The 15,244-nt window shown below is 48.9% G+C and overlaps 7 protein-coding genes across 7 annotated transcripts; 1 reads left to right on the forward strand and 6 right to left on the reverse strand.

Annotated features, from left to right (window-relative positions):
• Positions 1-342: 342 nt before the first annotated feature.
• MYCFIDRAFT_202013 (uncharacterized protein) lies at positions 343-1,425 on the forward strand. Its single transcript, XM_007923993.1, has 3 exons — positions 343-536; positions 586-836; positions 892-1,425. Exons 1-3 carry the CDS (start codon positions 420-422, stop codon positions 1,040-1,042), a joined length of 519 nt encoding a protein of 172 aa, XP_007922184.1. The 5' UTR covers positions 343-419; the 3' UTR covers positions 1,043-1,425.
• A 398-nt stretch (positions 1,426-1,823) lies between these two features.
• On the reverse strand, positions 1,824-4,326 carry MYCFIDRAFT_193510 (uncharacterized protein; the record flags this gene model as incomplete). The annotated part of the gene is made up of 3 exons (XM_007923994.1): positions 1,824-2,066; positions 2,278-3,980; positions 4,038-4,326. 3 exons carry the CDS (start codon positions 4,324-4,326, stop codon positions 1,824-1,826), a joined length of 2,235 nt encoding a protein of 744 aa, XP_007922185.1.
• Positions 4,327-6,817: 2,491 nt separating this feature from the next.
• Positions 6,818-7,480, reverse strand: MYCFIDRAFT_160824 (uncharacterized protein). The gene is made up of 2 exons (XM_007923995.1): positions 7,254-7,480; positions 6,818-7,189 (listed from the first exon to the last, which is right to left on the reverse strand). The coding sequence occupies exon 2, from the start codon at positions 7,106-7,108 to the stop codon at positions 6,863-6,865; it is 246 nt and encodes an 81-aa protein (XP_007922186.1). The 5' UTR covers positions 7,109-7,189; positions 7,254-7,480; the 3' UTR covers positions 6,818-6,862.
• MYCFIDRAFT_103710 (uncharacterized protein) lies at positions 7,105-7,429 on the reverse strand (the record flags this gene model as incomplete). The annotated part of the gene is made up of 2 exons (XM_007923996.2): positions 7,105-7,189; positions 7,254-7,429. Coding segments are annotated over 2 exons (261 nt in total), but the record flags the coding sequence as incomplete, so codon positions are not given.
• Positions 7,481-8,403: 923 nt separating the features above from the next.
• Positions 8,404-9,383, reverse strand: MYCFIDRAFT_213746 (uncharacterized protein). Its single transcript, XM_007923997.1, has 2 exons — positions 9,249-9,383; positions 8,404-9,200 (listed from the first exon to the last, which is right to left on the reverse strand). The coding sequence occupies exon 2, from the start codon at positions 8,854-8,856 to the stop codon at positions 8,605-8,607; it is 252 nt and encodes an 83-aa protein (XP_007922188.1). The 5' UTR covers positions 8,857-9,200; positions 9,249-9,383; the 3' UTR covers positions 8,404-8,604.
• MYCFIDRAFT_101684 (uncharacterized protein) lies at positions 8,952-9,641 on the reverse strand (the record flags this gene model as incomplete). Its single annotated transcript, XM_007923998.1, has 3 exons — positions 8,952-9,200; positions 9,249-9,383; positions 9,471-9,641. Coding segments are annotated over 3 exons (555 nt in total), but the record flags the coding sequence as incomplete, so codon positions are not given.
• Positions 9,642-12,047: 2,406 nt separating this feature from the next.
• MYCFIDRAFT_213747 (uncharacterized protein) lies at positions 12,048-13,162 on the reverse strand. The gene is made up of 4 exons (XM_007923999.1): positions 13,103-13,162; positions 12,872-13,030; positions 12,702-12,823; positions 12,048-12,645 (listed from the first exon to the last, which is right to left on the reverse strand). Exons 1-4 carry the CDS (start codon positions 13,134-13,136, stop codon positions 12,106-12,108), a joined length of 855 nt encoding a protein of 284 aa, XP_007922190.1. The 5' UTR covers positions 13,137-13,162; the 3' UTR covers positions 12,048-12,105.
• Positions 13,163-15,244: the final 2,082 nt, after the last annotated feature.

The raw sequence follows: 15,244 nt of genomic DNA on the forward strand, positions 1-15,244 counted from the left end.
GCACGACTCTGGCTGAGCGAGGCTTGGAAAGTCCTACGCGCAAAGGTAACTCGAGCCAGTCTCCGCCAGTAGATCTTCTTCTCTCAAAATATTCACAAGCAGCAGGCTTACTGGGACAAATCATGGCACCTGGTCACTGCAACGCTGGAAAGGCGCGTGAGGCTGCTCTATCCCCGTCCTGGAAGCTGCCCAAGCATGCTCATAGAGTCATTGCAAGTCCTGCTACCAGGGTGCTTGCAGCCAGATGTCTCGTACAGATCACACGAGAAAGCTAAAATCTCTTGCTATAAGGTCGTGCAGATCACCACGTCGACGCGAACGTAGGTAGTATCCGCAGAGTATCTTACCAACATTCATCGAGCAATCAGTAACAGTCGACCTTTTTTTCAAGAAGAGTTTCCCTTACTGTATCCACGAACATGACGAACAACCTTAACATATATCACAAATGGTGTTCAGGTCAGGACACACTACCTGAGCATCCACCGCCCGAACTTCAGGAGCTCCCAACTAATTCCCATCCATACTGGCTTATAGTATGCATTTTCCACCTCGGAAGCTCGGAGATATACTGACTATGCATAGCGTTGCCCTACCATCGAGTTCGAGCCAGACTTCAACAGCTCAAACGTCTGCTCTCCCGACATGTCGTATCAACAGCTATCCTTCGATTCACAATTCTGCAACGCAGAAGATTATCTTGACTTCCAGCGAATCGGGACACCTCAACCCACGTTCAAGGATGACGACTTAGACGCTGCTTCTCAGGTCAGCATTGAGACTAGTGAAAGAGGATCCAACAAGCACGTTCGAAGAAGGGAACAGAATCGTGCTTCGTACGCCCTTCCTACTTCTTGTCATAGTGTGCATTGCTGATGTCCCTTCGCCAAGGCAACGAGCATACCGAGATCGTCAGCGAGGCAAGATCGCGGAATTACAAGCCAATATCGTTGCGCTCAAGGCCCAGAATGAGAAATTGCAAGCTCGAAATAGTATGCTTGAAGCCACTTCCCAGCGACAGATACCAGATTCGAAGAAATGAGTCGTAACCGGCCGGGGAAAAATTTGACACTGCGTATAACGCACCAAGATCTGAACATGATCAACTCTCAGCACAAAGATGTTGTGACTGCTTCAGTTGCCCCCGAAAATGGTTATGCAGAAACACGAGATTGCTTCCCAAGCATCTTACCACGCAAGTCATCAATATGCAACTTCAGGACGAAGGCAGGATAGGTACACGAAATGGTACCTAAGGTGGTCAAGTGCCACAATGTAACGCAGCAAGCAGGAACGAAAGGTCTGTGCGGGAACCCAAGTCATAAAGTAGAACACAACCATCAAAGACTTGTACACTATTAATGAAGAGCAATCGCCTCGATTGTACGAAGTATCAAAGGTACAGAACCTCATCGCACAATCCTCAAAATTCCACTGGCTATCAATCATCTCTTCCTTCCAACAAATCCCGAAACCAAAGACGAGCCAACATCCACCCCATCAACCTCCAACGAACTTAGAAATCTAAACGTCTCCCCGAAGGGTTCTGCTTTCGAGATCTAACAGCTCTCCAGAAATTCTCCTCGTTCATCTCCCCAAAAGGGTTCTGAACTTGAAGAGTTTCTGTTCTGGTTGAGCGTCGATCGTCTGCGTTTGTTCACATATTGTCTTTCTCAACGCTGCTTCGCTTGATTGTCGTTGCTGGGGTTGAAGGGAGGTGCGGTGCCGTTGAGTCCTGGTTGAGGCGGCGGCGGTTCTTGGTGAAGAACGGGCATGTTCACGTCTGCGTGCAATGCAGCGTGGAATGGTGTCTGATGTTGGTGTTACTGGTCAGGCATCGGATGGTTGCTAGCAGCAGCAACTGCTTCGTCTTCGGCATCTTGGGCACGAGACACCAGGTTCTGGATCTGGTTCTCGTAGCGCTCCTCCTTGACGTCTTCTCCCAATTCGAAGATCTTGTTGCGAGCGCTGGATAGGTGATCGCGCAGCCAGTTGTTCTGGTTCTGTTCCGGGTATGCCTGCGAGGCGCTTTCGGCGCGGCTCTCGTTGGCCCAGGTATAGTCGATCTGTGGTGGAGTATAATCATGGATGGCGGTTGTGGAAGTTGCGCATCGGGAACCCATTTGCAATCATCGCGCGCGGTGCTTTCGGGGCTCCTGGAGGTGGTTGAGGAGCCGTGTGCTCTGCTGTATCTGCCGTACGTGTTCGCTGCCGATACCGCTTGCCCTGTCCTAGAGTGTCGCAGGTCACTATAACCAGGTCCTCGATTGTGTATACATCCTGAAACTTTGCACCCTTATATTGCCACGACGTGACCCAGCAGTCCAACACCTCGTTGCTTGCTTCGTGGTCGCTCATGAACCAGTCGGCAAAAGCAAATTGGCGATGGAGTTCTGCTACTCGCTGTTGGTCATTGCTTTTTGTAAACTTCCCTCGTTGCTTTCTTCTTTTCTGGTGATTGCCGTGGTCTTGAATCTCAAGCTTGTCGCCTTGAGGCGCTTGTGTGAAGCCCTGGGAGTCGGATTGAGTGCTTGAGACATCGTCATTCTCAGGTTTGCTCTCCTCATCATCAGGCTTTGAAGATAACCCAGCTGCTGCGTCGGCAGTTTGCTCTGGATTCTTCTTGTCCTGAGCACCGCTCCCATTGTCCTTGCTGGCGGTTGTGCTCAACGAACCATTGCTCTTCTCTGTCGAGTCACCTGCATCTTTATCATCTTCGTCTTCACTTCGGTCGCGCTTGTCCTCGTCATCAACGGCATCACCGGATGATTCTGCTGTGGGCACCATCGTCTTTACTCTCACGCGGAGTTGCCACAATGCGCCATACTTCTTCATCAGGCGCGCTTCTCGAATCTGTTCACAACGCTTTGCAGGCATTCGACGAGCCAGAACTGCCCAGTCATTGTGCTTTTGCTCCACGCTGCACAGCTCTTTGTTGACCTTGCCGAGCTCTTGTTGGGTGTTCTCGAGCGACTGCTTCACCTTAGCGAGATTGCTCTCGAGCTGTTGGATAGCCGCCGCGCTCTGACCACTGGCGAGTCTATATCCGTTGCGTTCTTGCTGAATAGAGGCGAGCTGCGCGCGGAGATTCGTGACCTCCATGTCGCTCTCTTGGATCTGCGTCTGCTTCGTTTCGCTGTCGGTTCTGTGTATATCACATTCGCGCTCTGCCTGCTGAAGCAAGGTGGTCTTGTTATCCAACGACTGCTTTGCCTGCGCGAGATTGCTCTCAAGCTGCTCGGCATGAGCCAGACTTTGGTCCTGCTTCTGTTTGGAGTCGCGAAGTTCTTTTTTCGTGGATTCCAGCGAATTGCGCTCCTCCACGAGGCTGGCCTCGAGCTGTTCGGAGTGAGTTGCTTTCTCCTCAAGCCCCTTCTCAGAGTCATGAAGTTCTTTCTTGGTGGCTTCCATTGAGCTGTTGACCTCCATGAGATTCTTTTCAAGCTTTCCGACGCAAGCCACGTTCTCCTTGAGCTCCTTTTCGGTGTCGCCAAGCTGGGTTTTCGTGCCGTTCAGAGAAATGTTTGCCTGGGCGAGATCACTCTCGAGCCGCTTGGCATTCTCTAAGCTCTCATGAAGCTTTTTTTCGGAGTCCTCAAGATGTCCTTTCGTGTCTTCCAGCGAAGTGCTCAGCTCAGCGAGATTACTCTCAAGCCTTTCGGCGTGAGCCTTACTCGTCTCGTGCATATGTTTCGAGTCGGAAAGTTGTTGCTTTGTATCATCCAGCGAGCAAATTACCGTCGTGAAATCGGAGTTTAGCTGTTCAAACTTCTCATCCTTCGCTTCGAGATCCATTTTGCTACGTCGAAAGAGCTGATCTGAGGTGTGAAGGAAGAGTCCAATGGCCGCAAGCAGTAGTGTAAGAAGGATGGCGATGATACATGTGGCCGGCGAAAGGCCAAAGCTTCCTCCAGAAGCGTGCAGAACACTCGATGACCCATTGCTGGTCGGATCTAAAACTGAAGCGCCTGGTTGAATGCCTGTAAGGAGAGAGTTGGCATTACCAGCCATGCGCCAAGATGGTACTGCTTGCTTACAGGTAATGTGTCCACTCGAGTCGGCACAAGCTGATTGTTGCGAAAAGCCATCATAGTATTCAAGTCGTGTAACTTCGAGTCGGTTGTGAGCCTTTCTATATTCTCGCTCAGCAATCTCGCGCTTTTCGCGCTCGAAATCTGCGCACAGTTTGTGGCGCTGTATTTCTGCTTGGTGATCGCGCCGCTCTCGGCGCTCTTTTTTGTCGTTCGCTGTGATCCGCTTGTCTTGGTACTTCGAGGCTCCCCAAGAGACGCTGGTGAGAGCGCCCAAGGCAATGGCAGTCTCCATGGCGGCGCCTGTTGTGGTAGCAATCTAGGATGTATTGCGCGCGTATAGCGCCCTGAACAGGATTTGTAGCAAGATGTTTTGTTCGCAAAGTTCGATACTCGGGATGAGCAAGTTGGTGGTGACCTGAGGTCGGGGCGCGCGTGACGGGTGCTAACGGCGAAGTTTAATTTTCTTGGCGTGTGAGTGAAGTGACCTGCTTCATGATCTGCGCATCATGCACCGTAGAATGGCAACAAATCCGCAGATTTGACTAGAAAGAGAGGATCCAGTGCGCAAATAGCACTCGCATGGCAATGGCAGTAGGAATCACGGCCATCAAAAGGTGCAAATAGATGCGTTTCGTCGTGAATATACAAGCAATCGCGTGCTGCCGCTGTACGAGGACGAGTACGAGGACAAGGGAGTAGGTAGATTACAAGGAGTATCTCTCGCACGGTCTGGAAATTCCCAAACTTGTCGAAAATTTCTCGAAGCCTCGAATTTTGTCGAATTTGGTCAGGGAGCCCACGCGTTGATAGCCTACAATTCGGGTCGGGAGTAATGCTGCCACACGTAAGCGAAGTCTTGCCTGCGTCTTACGGAGCTTGCCTGGACTATCGACACGAGGCTCTCTCCACTCATGAGCGCATCTAGCCTCTCATCATCCCAGAACTCGTCTCCTCGGAGGCGCCATGACAACAGATATCGCATTTTGAGCTACCTAATTATCCTTGCTTTTGGCCTGCTGTTTCGTCAGACGAGACTTCTGCCTAGTACTAAGCTCGTACAGCCTTTCGAATGCATCAAAGGAAGCTCCTCCTTGATAGATGTAGTATGAGAGATCCTGTGGCGTAGCTTCGAACGGCCGGGCAGCAGGTGGCAGTGGAAGAACAGTCCAAAGGCCTTGGTCCTGCCACGTGAAGCAAGCTCGTCTGTTTCTGAAACATCTTCTGCAAGCATATTTCCTGGCTTGTTCAAGAGTCCAGCTCATATCTGTATGGCCGGAATGATCCCAGACGTAGCAGCAGGCAGTACTACTATCCGACAGCGGGTGCAACGCACGTCTTCCCAATTTGGACCTGTTCAGCACCTTCTGCAAAACACCATAGATTGAATTCAGCACTTCATCAGCCATCATGTTGGGATCGCCAAGTTCAAATGTGCCGTCTGTGGTCCTCTCGATCAGTGGTCTGATGGTCACACCCATCGGAAGCAGCAGATCGTCCCTCAATCTTGTCATTGCTGCCGAGGCAGTCTGAGCTGACCAGTCGTCCTCCTGCGTCTCCTCAAGAACGTCCTCCCTTTGTGGAGAACGCTTTAGATCTGAAAACAATGAGGACGATTGGGTGGGTTCTCTGACCCTGGTTTCGCACTGCGCAAGAGGGCTAGTGTTCATAGTGACCAACTTGGCAGCTTGTCGACGCAAAAAGGGAGCTTCGGGCAGAGGTGTACCATGGTCAATGTCCTGCTGGGTGTTGGCCAGTGACTCCGTCAGTGTCGCCTGCTCAGAGGCATCCGCATCGTTCACAGACGTGCTGAGCGCATGGGCAGTCGTGGAAGGCAGGGCTTGGTCCAAAGCAGAGGTTGCATCATCAGGAGTCTCAAGCATCTGGTCTAGCTTTCGCTTAGAGCCAGGCATTGTGGCCGAGGAAGGCGTACCTCCCTCGCTCGCGTATTCATGGACTTCTGGAGATCTCTGCTCCAAGGCCTGCAGCTTTGCGGTAACGCCGGACAGCAGCGATGGAATGTCTCTCGCCTTGTCAAGCTCGACCGAATTCAGCCTCTGCCTCTTCTGAGTGGGCTCATCGTCTGACGCCGGTTTACCTCGCTTGATATTACATATCGGCCACAACTCTTGCAACTGCTTGTGCTGAGTGTCTAGTTCGTCCTCCTCGCTATTCATGGTATCAGTAAACATGCAGACCACATAATCGATAGACCAGGTCCCTACAGCTCTATCACCTGCTCGACATTATCCTCTGCATCTTCGTCTGGCCCGGCCACGGTACTCTTGCACTCATTCTCATCGAAATCATCATCAGGGCCGTGATTTTCCATGTACTCATCGAATGCTTTTGCGAGCCTTCTGTTCTTTGACTTGGCACTCGCGTACTTTGCTTGTAGCTCCTTGAACGAGACTCTCTGCTGAGCAACCTCTTCGTCACGAGCTCTGAGCGCTCTCTCAAGGGTTGAAACCCTGTCTCGATACTCGTTAAGTCCTTCGTCACGCTTCCTGAGAGCATCATGAGACTCTCGCCACAGCTCAGTCTTGGATCGCACAGTCTCGTCCTTTTCTCGGAGTAGGCGATCCTTGTCATGAAGAAGTTGGTCGATAAGATTGAGGTGAGACCAGGTCATGGTTCCGGCCGGACCAAGAGCATCCGTCGCCGCTGTCGTCTCCCGCTGAGACGGTGATGGTGACGGAAGTGTCATGCGAGTTGGCTCCATTTTGTGGGGCAGGGCTTGGAGTCAGGTGGTATTCTGTGCTGATTTGGTGAGGTGGGTAGTCATTGGTGTGGTGATGTTCTGTGAGAGATCAGGCCAGAAGAAAGGCGGTCTATATCGTTTCCAGAGCGCACGTGCCACGAAGTAAAGGTATACTGAGGAAGTAGCGCGGCCTGCCCCTTCTCTTGTTGAGTCTCAAGATCCTTCGCTCACCGCTCTCGCACTCGAAAAGTCTTCTGGTCCATAGAAGCGCTCCAGTATCGCAAAGTGTGGCACGTATCATCAAGAGCAAGGTCTCGACTCCCCCATCCAAGCAATCCAGAAACCTCGGGCGCAGACTTAGTCCTCCAGCACTCATTTACCACCTCCCTCCTTACCCTCAGCATTACCGCTACCTTGCACGGTCTCCTCTCCCAGTACCTTGGACGCAGCCATGAACCTGAAGCACGAGTTAGTATATATTCTTCTCGTCCCCAAATCTTGCTCTCCAGCTGGCAACTCACATTCCTCCAGCATAACCTCCCAAACCCCTTATACCCTCAGCCTGAACAGCCGTCATCCTCATCAAATTCTCCAAATCAGACATATTCGCAGTCAACTGCGCAAGTTGGGCATGAAGATGGCTCAGCTGTCGCGACTTTGACGCGCTGGTAGGCACAGTTGAGAGTCTCGAGGTAGACTGATTATGCCCAAGACTTCGAGCCTGTCCTGGCGTACGTGTAGGATTTGTATTCGTGGACATGTTGGCAGCCTATCTTCGCGCAAATCTAGCTGATGTAGTTGACAAAATTGAAGACGTGAAGTCCAAAACGCGACCTCTCCACGCCAAGCCTTGCCATCCAGCAACAACATCCCATCAAAACCCTCCCAATCATCATCAGCGATAAGAACAACAACCTTCAGAATGTCCTCAAATAAATTCCGCCTCTACGCGACAACAGGCGCCGTAGCAGCAATAACCGCAACAGGAGCCTGGTACGGAGCAGGAATCAACATACGACAAGAATTCAAACAAGTAAGTAAGCGTCCTCCCCAACCACCTTCCTCTTCCCCTACAACACCTCATTCCCTCTCACTAACCCTTCCCTCTTCTCTCCTCCAGCAACAAAAAGAAATCTCCCAAACCCTAGTTCCAGACCCCGAACAAAAATTATCCCAATTAGAAACCTCCAAGAAAAAACTCCTTCAACAACGCGAAGAATTACAAAAGAAAATCGAGAAATTGGAAGCGGGGAAATCTTTATCTGAAGGAGGGAATGGAAGGATTTTGCCGGAGAGATGAGATGACGAGGGATGATGATGAGAGGAAGAAAAGACTGTGCTAGAGTGTGCTAGACTTTTTTTTTAACTGGACTGGACTTCACTGGACTGGACTGGACTGGATTGGCAGCGAAAAGGTTTCTTGGTGGCGAGGAAAGTAGGCATGCATGTATGCATATATCTAACGTGTGGATCCGGAGACTTTGATGAAGATGAATGGCCACAGCATAATTCTTGCATCGTCGAATGCTGGCGGTACGAAGTGTTGCGATATGATCACGATTGAAAGATGTCTTTTCTCATGGCATGCACAGTTACCACGCTCGCAAGGCTCAATGCCGGCAGGAGGCAGGGAAGAAGGCAAAGAAAAGACTTGTCCGAATATCTGGAGTTCTTGGAGAAATACTTCAGACTTAGATGTATAATAATACATGTCACATGGACGAAGCTATCTGTCGCAGCCGTACAGACCAAGAGGCTTCCGCGCCCTGGGGGAAGAGGAGAATGTCATCGGATCATCAAGCCTCTCCGTATTACTAGTGATGGCTTTTGTACGTGGTACTCAGCACAGCAAAAGCAGCAGCTAAAAGACCTTCAGAAGTCTCGCATCAAAAAACCCGAGTCATAACCATGAGCACCGTAAAAGAGGTAATCGCCGCCAGAGTACACAGCTGATCTTCGACGCCTCGCAACGCCAAGATCGCCGTCCACGCATCCCTTCCTGAAGTTGACGAATGCCGCTGATGACCGTCCATAGTCAGTCACTTGTCCCAGTCGCTTTGCGTAACTGTCCTTTCCGTGGTCTTGTGTGTCATGATCATCTGCCGTTGTGTCCTTAGCATGCATGTTTATTCGACGAGCTGCGCTTTGGTGTCAACGGTATGACCGTCGTATTGTGGCATCTCATCGCGAGCTTCCTAACCCCGCGAGTGCATCTGTTGCTGCGGCGGCATTGGATACGCGCCTTGTTGCGCGGCCTGTTGCTGCTGCAGATAGGCTTGATATTGAAGTGCTTGTTGCTGGTCGGCGGTCATGTACGGCTGTTGGGGCTGATTTCGCGGCATGCCCTGCTGTGGCATGCTTTGTGGCATGGGCGGCGGCGCGGCTTGTTGCTCTTCTGGTGAGTCGACTGCAGAGCCATCGCCATCCACACCGTTGCTATCGGCGGGTTCGGGCGCGTTCAAGCAGGCCTGGAAGACTTTAGTGCATGTCCTTTTGGATGCGATCGATGGACGTACCTGAATGAGGTTCTTGCCTTCTGGCTTGGTCACGAGCGGCTGGAGTTTGGGCGTTGTGAATGTGTAGACAAGACCAGTCTCGGAGACAACAAGCAGCAGCACTTGTGTGCCTGTGAGGACGGATAGTTCATATGCCTGTGATGGACGCGAGTCAGCAATGCGAGGGCATTGATGGAATGATGTCCAACGCGTGTCAACAACGACGCACGACGCACGACGCACCTTCTTCATGATACCGGCCTTCCGCTTGGAGAAGGTGATGTGACGACGCGACTTATCCTGGATGAACTTGATCTCGATCTTGCGACGCTCGCGACCAGGCTTGTCATCGTCGTCGTCGTCGTCGTCGGCCGCGGTGGAGGTGCGTTGACGCTTGACGCCGCGGCTCTCAACACCGCCATTCTCGAGCTCCTCTTGCTCGTGGTCGTTGGCGTTGAGGTCCTGGACTCCTTCAGCCGACATGGTGTTTGTGCTTCACTGCTCAAAGGAGTATAGTACTGTGGAGGATTGCCTTGTTGGGATGGCAGAGCTTCTGTGAATTTTGGGCGATGGCGACTCGGAGAACGGCAGCGGGGTAGGCAGGTGCCAAGCCAAGGCCGGATTCGCAAGAGCGAGAGCGACGCTGTGCGTGTGCGTGTGCTTGTGCGTGCGTGTGCTTGTGCTTCGCCAGCTGCGCGGGACGCAGGACGCAGGCTGGCAACGACGACAGGAACAGGCTGCTGGGCGGCAGATGAATGCGGATTAGTGAAGGACGCAAACGGATGAAGGCTGCGCGCTGTGTTGCTGTTGCTGGGAGAGCTGAGCTTCTGCTGGGTGCTGCCGCGCGAGATGGCTGGGCGGAAGAAAGTGTGAGGAATGTGGATGAGCAACGTCCGAGCCTCCGAATCGCTCAGCCAGCCAGCCAGTCGCGGTCGCGATTTCTCTCAATGCTCGCTCGCCGTCCACACCGCAAAAGCAGCGTACAATGCACCGGAACTGCGGCTCGGGTAGCTGCGACACGCCAGTTCGGTGTGTTCGATGCGAGCAGTGCTGCTTTGGGCGGCCTGGCGATTGACTCTCGCAGAGCTTAGCTGCTTTCCCAATGTGTTTGCAGTCTGTATGAGGTTTAGAGAAAGCCAGAGGAGGCAAGCGCAGCAGGTGGGAAGAGGCAGGGGAAGAGGCTTTTAGGGGAGCGCGCGCCAGCACTCCAAGACTCCACCTGCGGAGCTGAAAGAGTTCCCTCAGCCCTGTAACCGTAACAGAAACTTAGCCCCGAGTTTCAAACGCTATTTAGTTAAATAATACAGTGTATGATTAAGAAAGTGGAAATTAATTTCTAAGATCTATAGAAAGCGTCGTTAGATCTCTAAGTTACTATAAAAAACTAAGTAAAAGAGCTTATATTCTACTTCTTAAAATAATATAAACTATATAGATAAAAGTTTATAGAAGTTGTCTCCTAAGCCTTTAGTAGTAGTATTTTTAATATTAGCATAGTCTATTTATTAAGCTATAGGTAAATAGTTTAATATTAGTTTTAAAAAATTATATCTTAAGAAGATAATAGTTTACTAGTAATTTGCTAGTTTCTAGTAGAAAAAAGGATTCTATAGTAAGGAAAAGCAGTAAGTATAGCATTTCTAAGCGCTAGAGATATATTTATACTAATAAATATATATTGTAATATATAGATAATAGTTAGGATACTAAACTAGCTTTCTATAAATAGAATAAAATATCTAGTATTAGTATTGTTCCCCTTAGCATGAAAGTTTTCGTATTATACGCCTCCGCTGAGCTTCTCTAACATTTACAGATATCAGCTCAAAGTCCCATGCTAGCAGTGATCCGCAAAGCTACGGTGCGTGCGCTAGACGGTCTTACCTGACCAGTGACGACTGAACAAGCCGGGGTGGCAGGAGCCTGTTCGTCTGCCTTCAAAAGTCGTCACTTCTGCAACACACTTGCCTCACCACTTCCCCATCAAGGTGGCACCGACATGTACTTCTGCGATGTCCTGGAATTCTTCCCTACCTTCCAAGCCCTCAGATCTTGCTTGTGGCACCGTGAAATCGACCTCGGAGCAATTCTGTGCCACGGCGATCGAACCTGGGCGAGACACTAGTGGTGCAACCGTCGCAAGCCGAAGAACTCTATTGCCATCACGTGCGACGGGCGCCTCAGCTTGATGGCATCCAATCTGTCTTCCGCCAACCATTTCTCTCCCACCATATCGCGTCACTTCACCGCTGTACGCCATGCACATGATGAGGCGAATTACGACTTTGTTGGCGGAGATATGTGCGCTGATATGATCACAAATGCCTTGGGCAAGTCAATGGCAATTCGCATTGAACGGCTATCCACAACGTTTCTTCAACGGTCATCATAATCTGCAATCCTTCGACGCCTTACATAAATGGACGATCCTTCGCCCTCTCTCGAGACCAGCACGTGTATGCGTGACAGACTGCACTTCTTGAATGATCGAAGAGCATTCCGTGGATGACGACGAGTGGCTCTGCTATGGGCAGTAGTGACCTTGCCGACGATGACCAACCGACCGCCATTTTGAGCGGCATGCGGTCGTTGAAGCTTTCTGTACGGCCACTTCAGTCTTTCGGGCCGTCAATGAAGGCAAAGCCAGTTCATATAATAGTTTATGAGGTCGATGCCCAGACATCATGCCTGTGCGTAGCTTGCACATAGAGGAAACCTGGAGTACTTCGCTACGTGTCACCCCGAACTGACTGAGGGACAAGCATAGACAAGGTGAACAGAGTCTTGAAAGCCTACGGTTTTTCTGGAGATTCTCCAGGTGTCTGACTGTAGAATCCACACATCCCCGCTACTCCCTGACTCTCAATGCTTATTGTTCTCAATCATGAGAATCCTCAATGCCACCACTCAGCGCTGCCCAGTCCACATCGGCCAGAGACTCACTCGTAAAGACCTGCCTCATACTCGTCAGCCTCGTTCCCGCACTCTCCCCAAACTCCAAGATCAACTTCCTATGCCTCTCCTGCAACGTCACCGTCCTCTCGCCAGCCGCAAGTTGTAAGATCAAGTTCTCTCTGGCCCGTTCAGTAAGCCCAAATTGCTTCGCAAGACTATTGACTTCAGTATATTCATCGTTGAAGATCTCTCCCTGGTTCGCCTTGGTCAACCGTACAATCGCAAAATCCGATGTCAACTTGAGCGGAGCGTTGGCGCCAGATGAGTTCTTGATGCAAAGTCGTGAGAGACCCAGTCCCATGGAATGCAAAGATAGGATGATGTCTTTCAGGTACCAGCCTCGATTGAAGACCCAATTCCCGATTGGTCGTAAGACGTAAGACTCGTCTTTGTTGAAATCACGATTTAGCAATTCTTTCGTCCTATCTTCGCCATACAGCGTGCCATTGAGCATATGCATGTCCTGATTAAACACAATCAGTATTCAGAACTCGAGGAGGGTAAGTACAAGTACATTACCCCTATATTCCTATCATCTCTAGCCCGGAGACTTACCCAGATGTTCACTTTTCCAAGGATCAACGTGAGCTCTGGTCCCAGAACTGTAAGCCATTTGGCTAATGGTGTCGCCGGTCCATCGTCTACGAGACGTCAGTACAACGTCAGATTCGAGACGAGATCGATCATACCAAGATGTGCATTGAATCTCGTCAATGCATAGTACATATCCAGAGTTTCTTGGCGTATTTGTCGACATGTCTTCGTCAATGGATGTTGGACATGTCCGGACTGTAAGGTGACGGCATATTTTGATGTGAAAAGCGCGTGGTAGATCTGGTCTCTGATTTCTGTGATCGAAGATGGCTGCGGTCAGCATGGGTGCTAGACAGCTATAGTGCCCTTGTTAAGTACTCAAGTACCTCGTGGGAGTCGTGAGAGCGGAGACGAGTCCATCGTAAGGAAGGGATTCTCAAGTCCCCGTCTCTAGTTCCTTCAACAAAGTGCTGCGTGTGCATGCAATAGCTTCTTCGAACTAGGAAGTGTTGTGGACCGCGGGCGCGTTCCAAGAGTGGCAGCGCAGAGGTTAATGGTTATCCACGTTCGAAAATTTTCGGCTTGGCGTTGCTTAAAAAAAGCCGGCGGTAAGTACCTCCCCAACCTAGGCTACCCCGGATTTCCTAGGTACAGTGTACACTCTATATACGAACTTAAATCCGGACCCGGCATCCAATTATTTGAATTCGTTTGCTGTTTAACGAGTGTACTTGTACGCTTTATTGAGGGCTCGAAATTTTCGGGAGCAGGGGTGTCCGGCTACTTATTATGTAGCGTTGTAATCCTCCGGCGGCAGACTAATTAATACTTTGGACCTCGCTATAATAATAGCACAATTCAAGGTATTAGGTTAAGTGTTTTTCGAAATATTCGACCTTTTTTTTACTTTTTAGGAAAAGGGTAATTTTTTTTCTAATATATATACTAAGGAGTATATATAAACGTGGATATTCAAAGAGAAATTGCTCGAGAATAGTAGCGAACAATTAGAGACGAAGGGAAGATAGTTAAGAAGGAAGGGAGGACGAATAGAAAGCACTATATACTAGGGCAGAGGAGGTACTAAAGGCGGAAGATAGAAGAACCCCTAAGAGGGTATATAGGATAATAATCTTAGAACTCCTTAGAGGACTAAAAGCAATCTACAACTAAGCAAGCTACGTAATTATAAAGGTAGCTAATACAGTCGTAGCAAAGATTACGAAGAAACAATAGGAGATAAGCCTAAACTACCGTACCTAGGCAGTAGTAGCTAGTTAGGAGGCGCTAAAACCCCCGAGGATAGTAGTTAGAGTCTATATTACGGACCTATAGGAGCAAAAGGAAATCTAAGGACTTATAGGGAAAGAGATTATAGAAAGAATTGCAGTTAAAGAGGTAATTAGGGCTAGGAACGAAGGAAAAGGGGTAATCAAGCTATTTATAGTATAAGAGCAGGACAAAAAGAAGCTAGAAACACAAAAAGAATAGACAACCAAGATAGGGAAAACAGTAAAGGTCTCCTAATAGCAATTTATAATTATAGCCTATAGTATAATAAGAAGCTTTAGGGAAGAATAGGATATTAAGAGCCTATAGAGACAAAACTAAGCTATATACCTAGGCCTAAAGATTATAAAAGTAGCATAGATTAAAAGGAAAATCGAAGAGACTAAGAAGCAGTCTTCCCTAATTATCTAGGTAGAGAGTGCAAAGCAAGCTAATATAGTACAGCACGTACTAGACTAGGGGTTGTTCTAGGACTTTGAAAGATTAGAAACAGAGATATATAGAAGCAACTATAGGATAATGCAGTACTTTAAATATCAACACTATAGACACTTAGTAGCTAAGTATATAAAGACAACCAATACCTACTCCTATTGTATAGGGGATTACTAGGTCAAAGAATATAAAGCATATAAGGGAGAAGCAAGATGTATATACTATACTAAAAGACACCCCTCTTAGGCGAAGGAATGCCTAGTAAGAATATAGGCAGCTAGGAAGGCAAAGGAAGCTAGAATCAATATACTAAAAAGATATACAACAAGCTAGGGCAGCTAGGTATAGAAGCAACCTAGCTAAGTACTATAAAAGAGGTCTAGATAAGATAATAGGTTTACATTTAGGGCCTTACTAGTATAAGAGAGTCACTAACAACTAGGGAGACTAAGATACCTTAATATTGTAGGAAAGGAAGTAGGGCAGACAAAGCTTAGTTAAATATTAGTCTAAAGTAAGGGAAGACTAAGGGAAAACTTATAGGGAAATAATATAGATAAAACACAATAAACATTGCAACATTACTAAACATTATATAGTACAATATCAATAAGAGTAAAGACAAGGTACAGAGGAGCTTCCTTTAAGCACTAAACCTAAAAGAACATTATATTATTGCAATCTAAGAGCCCTAGCTCAACCTATATATAAAGAGACTAGCAATAGTTAAAGACCTAAGATACTACCTAATTATCTATAACTAGGGAGCCCTAAGGACATACATCTATATTAGCAAGGAGATA

This window comes from Pseudocercospora fijiensis (assembly GCF_000340215.1).
Source record: "Pseudocercospora fijiensis CIRAD86 unplaced genomic scaffold MYCFIscaffold_1, whole genome shotgun sequence".
Taxonomy (NCBI): Eukaryota; Fungi; Ascomycota; class Dothideomycetes; order Mycosphaerellales; family Mycosphaerellaceae; genus Pseudocercospora; species Pseudocercospora fijiensis.

Bases quoted from the DNA above. Each gene is read 5' to 3' on its own strand.
- MYCFIDRAFT_202013 (XM_007923993.1), top strand. From the start codon at position 420: ATGACGAACAACCTTAACATATATCACAAATGGTGTTCAGGTCAGGAC. The intron at 537-585 runs GTATGCATTTTC...GACTATGCATAG, and splicing joins CCCATCCATACTGGCTTATA to CGTTGCCCTACCATCGAGTT. The intron at 837-891 runs GTACGCCCTTCC...CCCTTCGCCAAG, and splicing joins AGGGAACAGAATCGTGCTTC to GCAACGAGCATACCGAGATC.
- MYCFIDRAFT_160824 (XM_007923995.1), bottom strand. From the start codon at position 7,108: ATGAGTGCTGGAGGACTAAGTCTGCGCCCGAGGTTTCTGGATTGCTTG.
- MYCFIDRAFT_213746 (XM_007923997.1), bottom strand. From the start codon at position 8,856: ATGCATGCTAAGGACACAACGGCAGATGATCATGACACACAAGACCAC.
- MYCFIDRAFT_213747 (XM_007923999.1), bottom strand. From the start codon at position 13,136: ATGGACTCGTCTCCGCTCTCACGACTCCCACGAG. The intron at 13,031-13,102 runs GTACTTGAGTAC...CTTCGATCACAG, and splicing joins GCTCTCACGACTCCCACGAG to AAATCAGAGACCAGATCTAC. The intron at 12,646-12,701 runs GTAATGTACTTG...GTGTTTAATCAG, and splicing joins GAGATGATAGGAATATAGGG to GACATGCATATGCTCAATGG.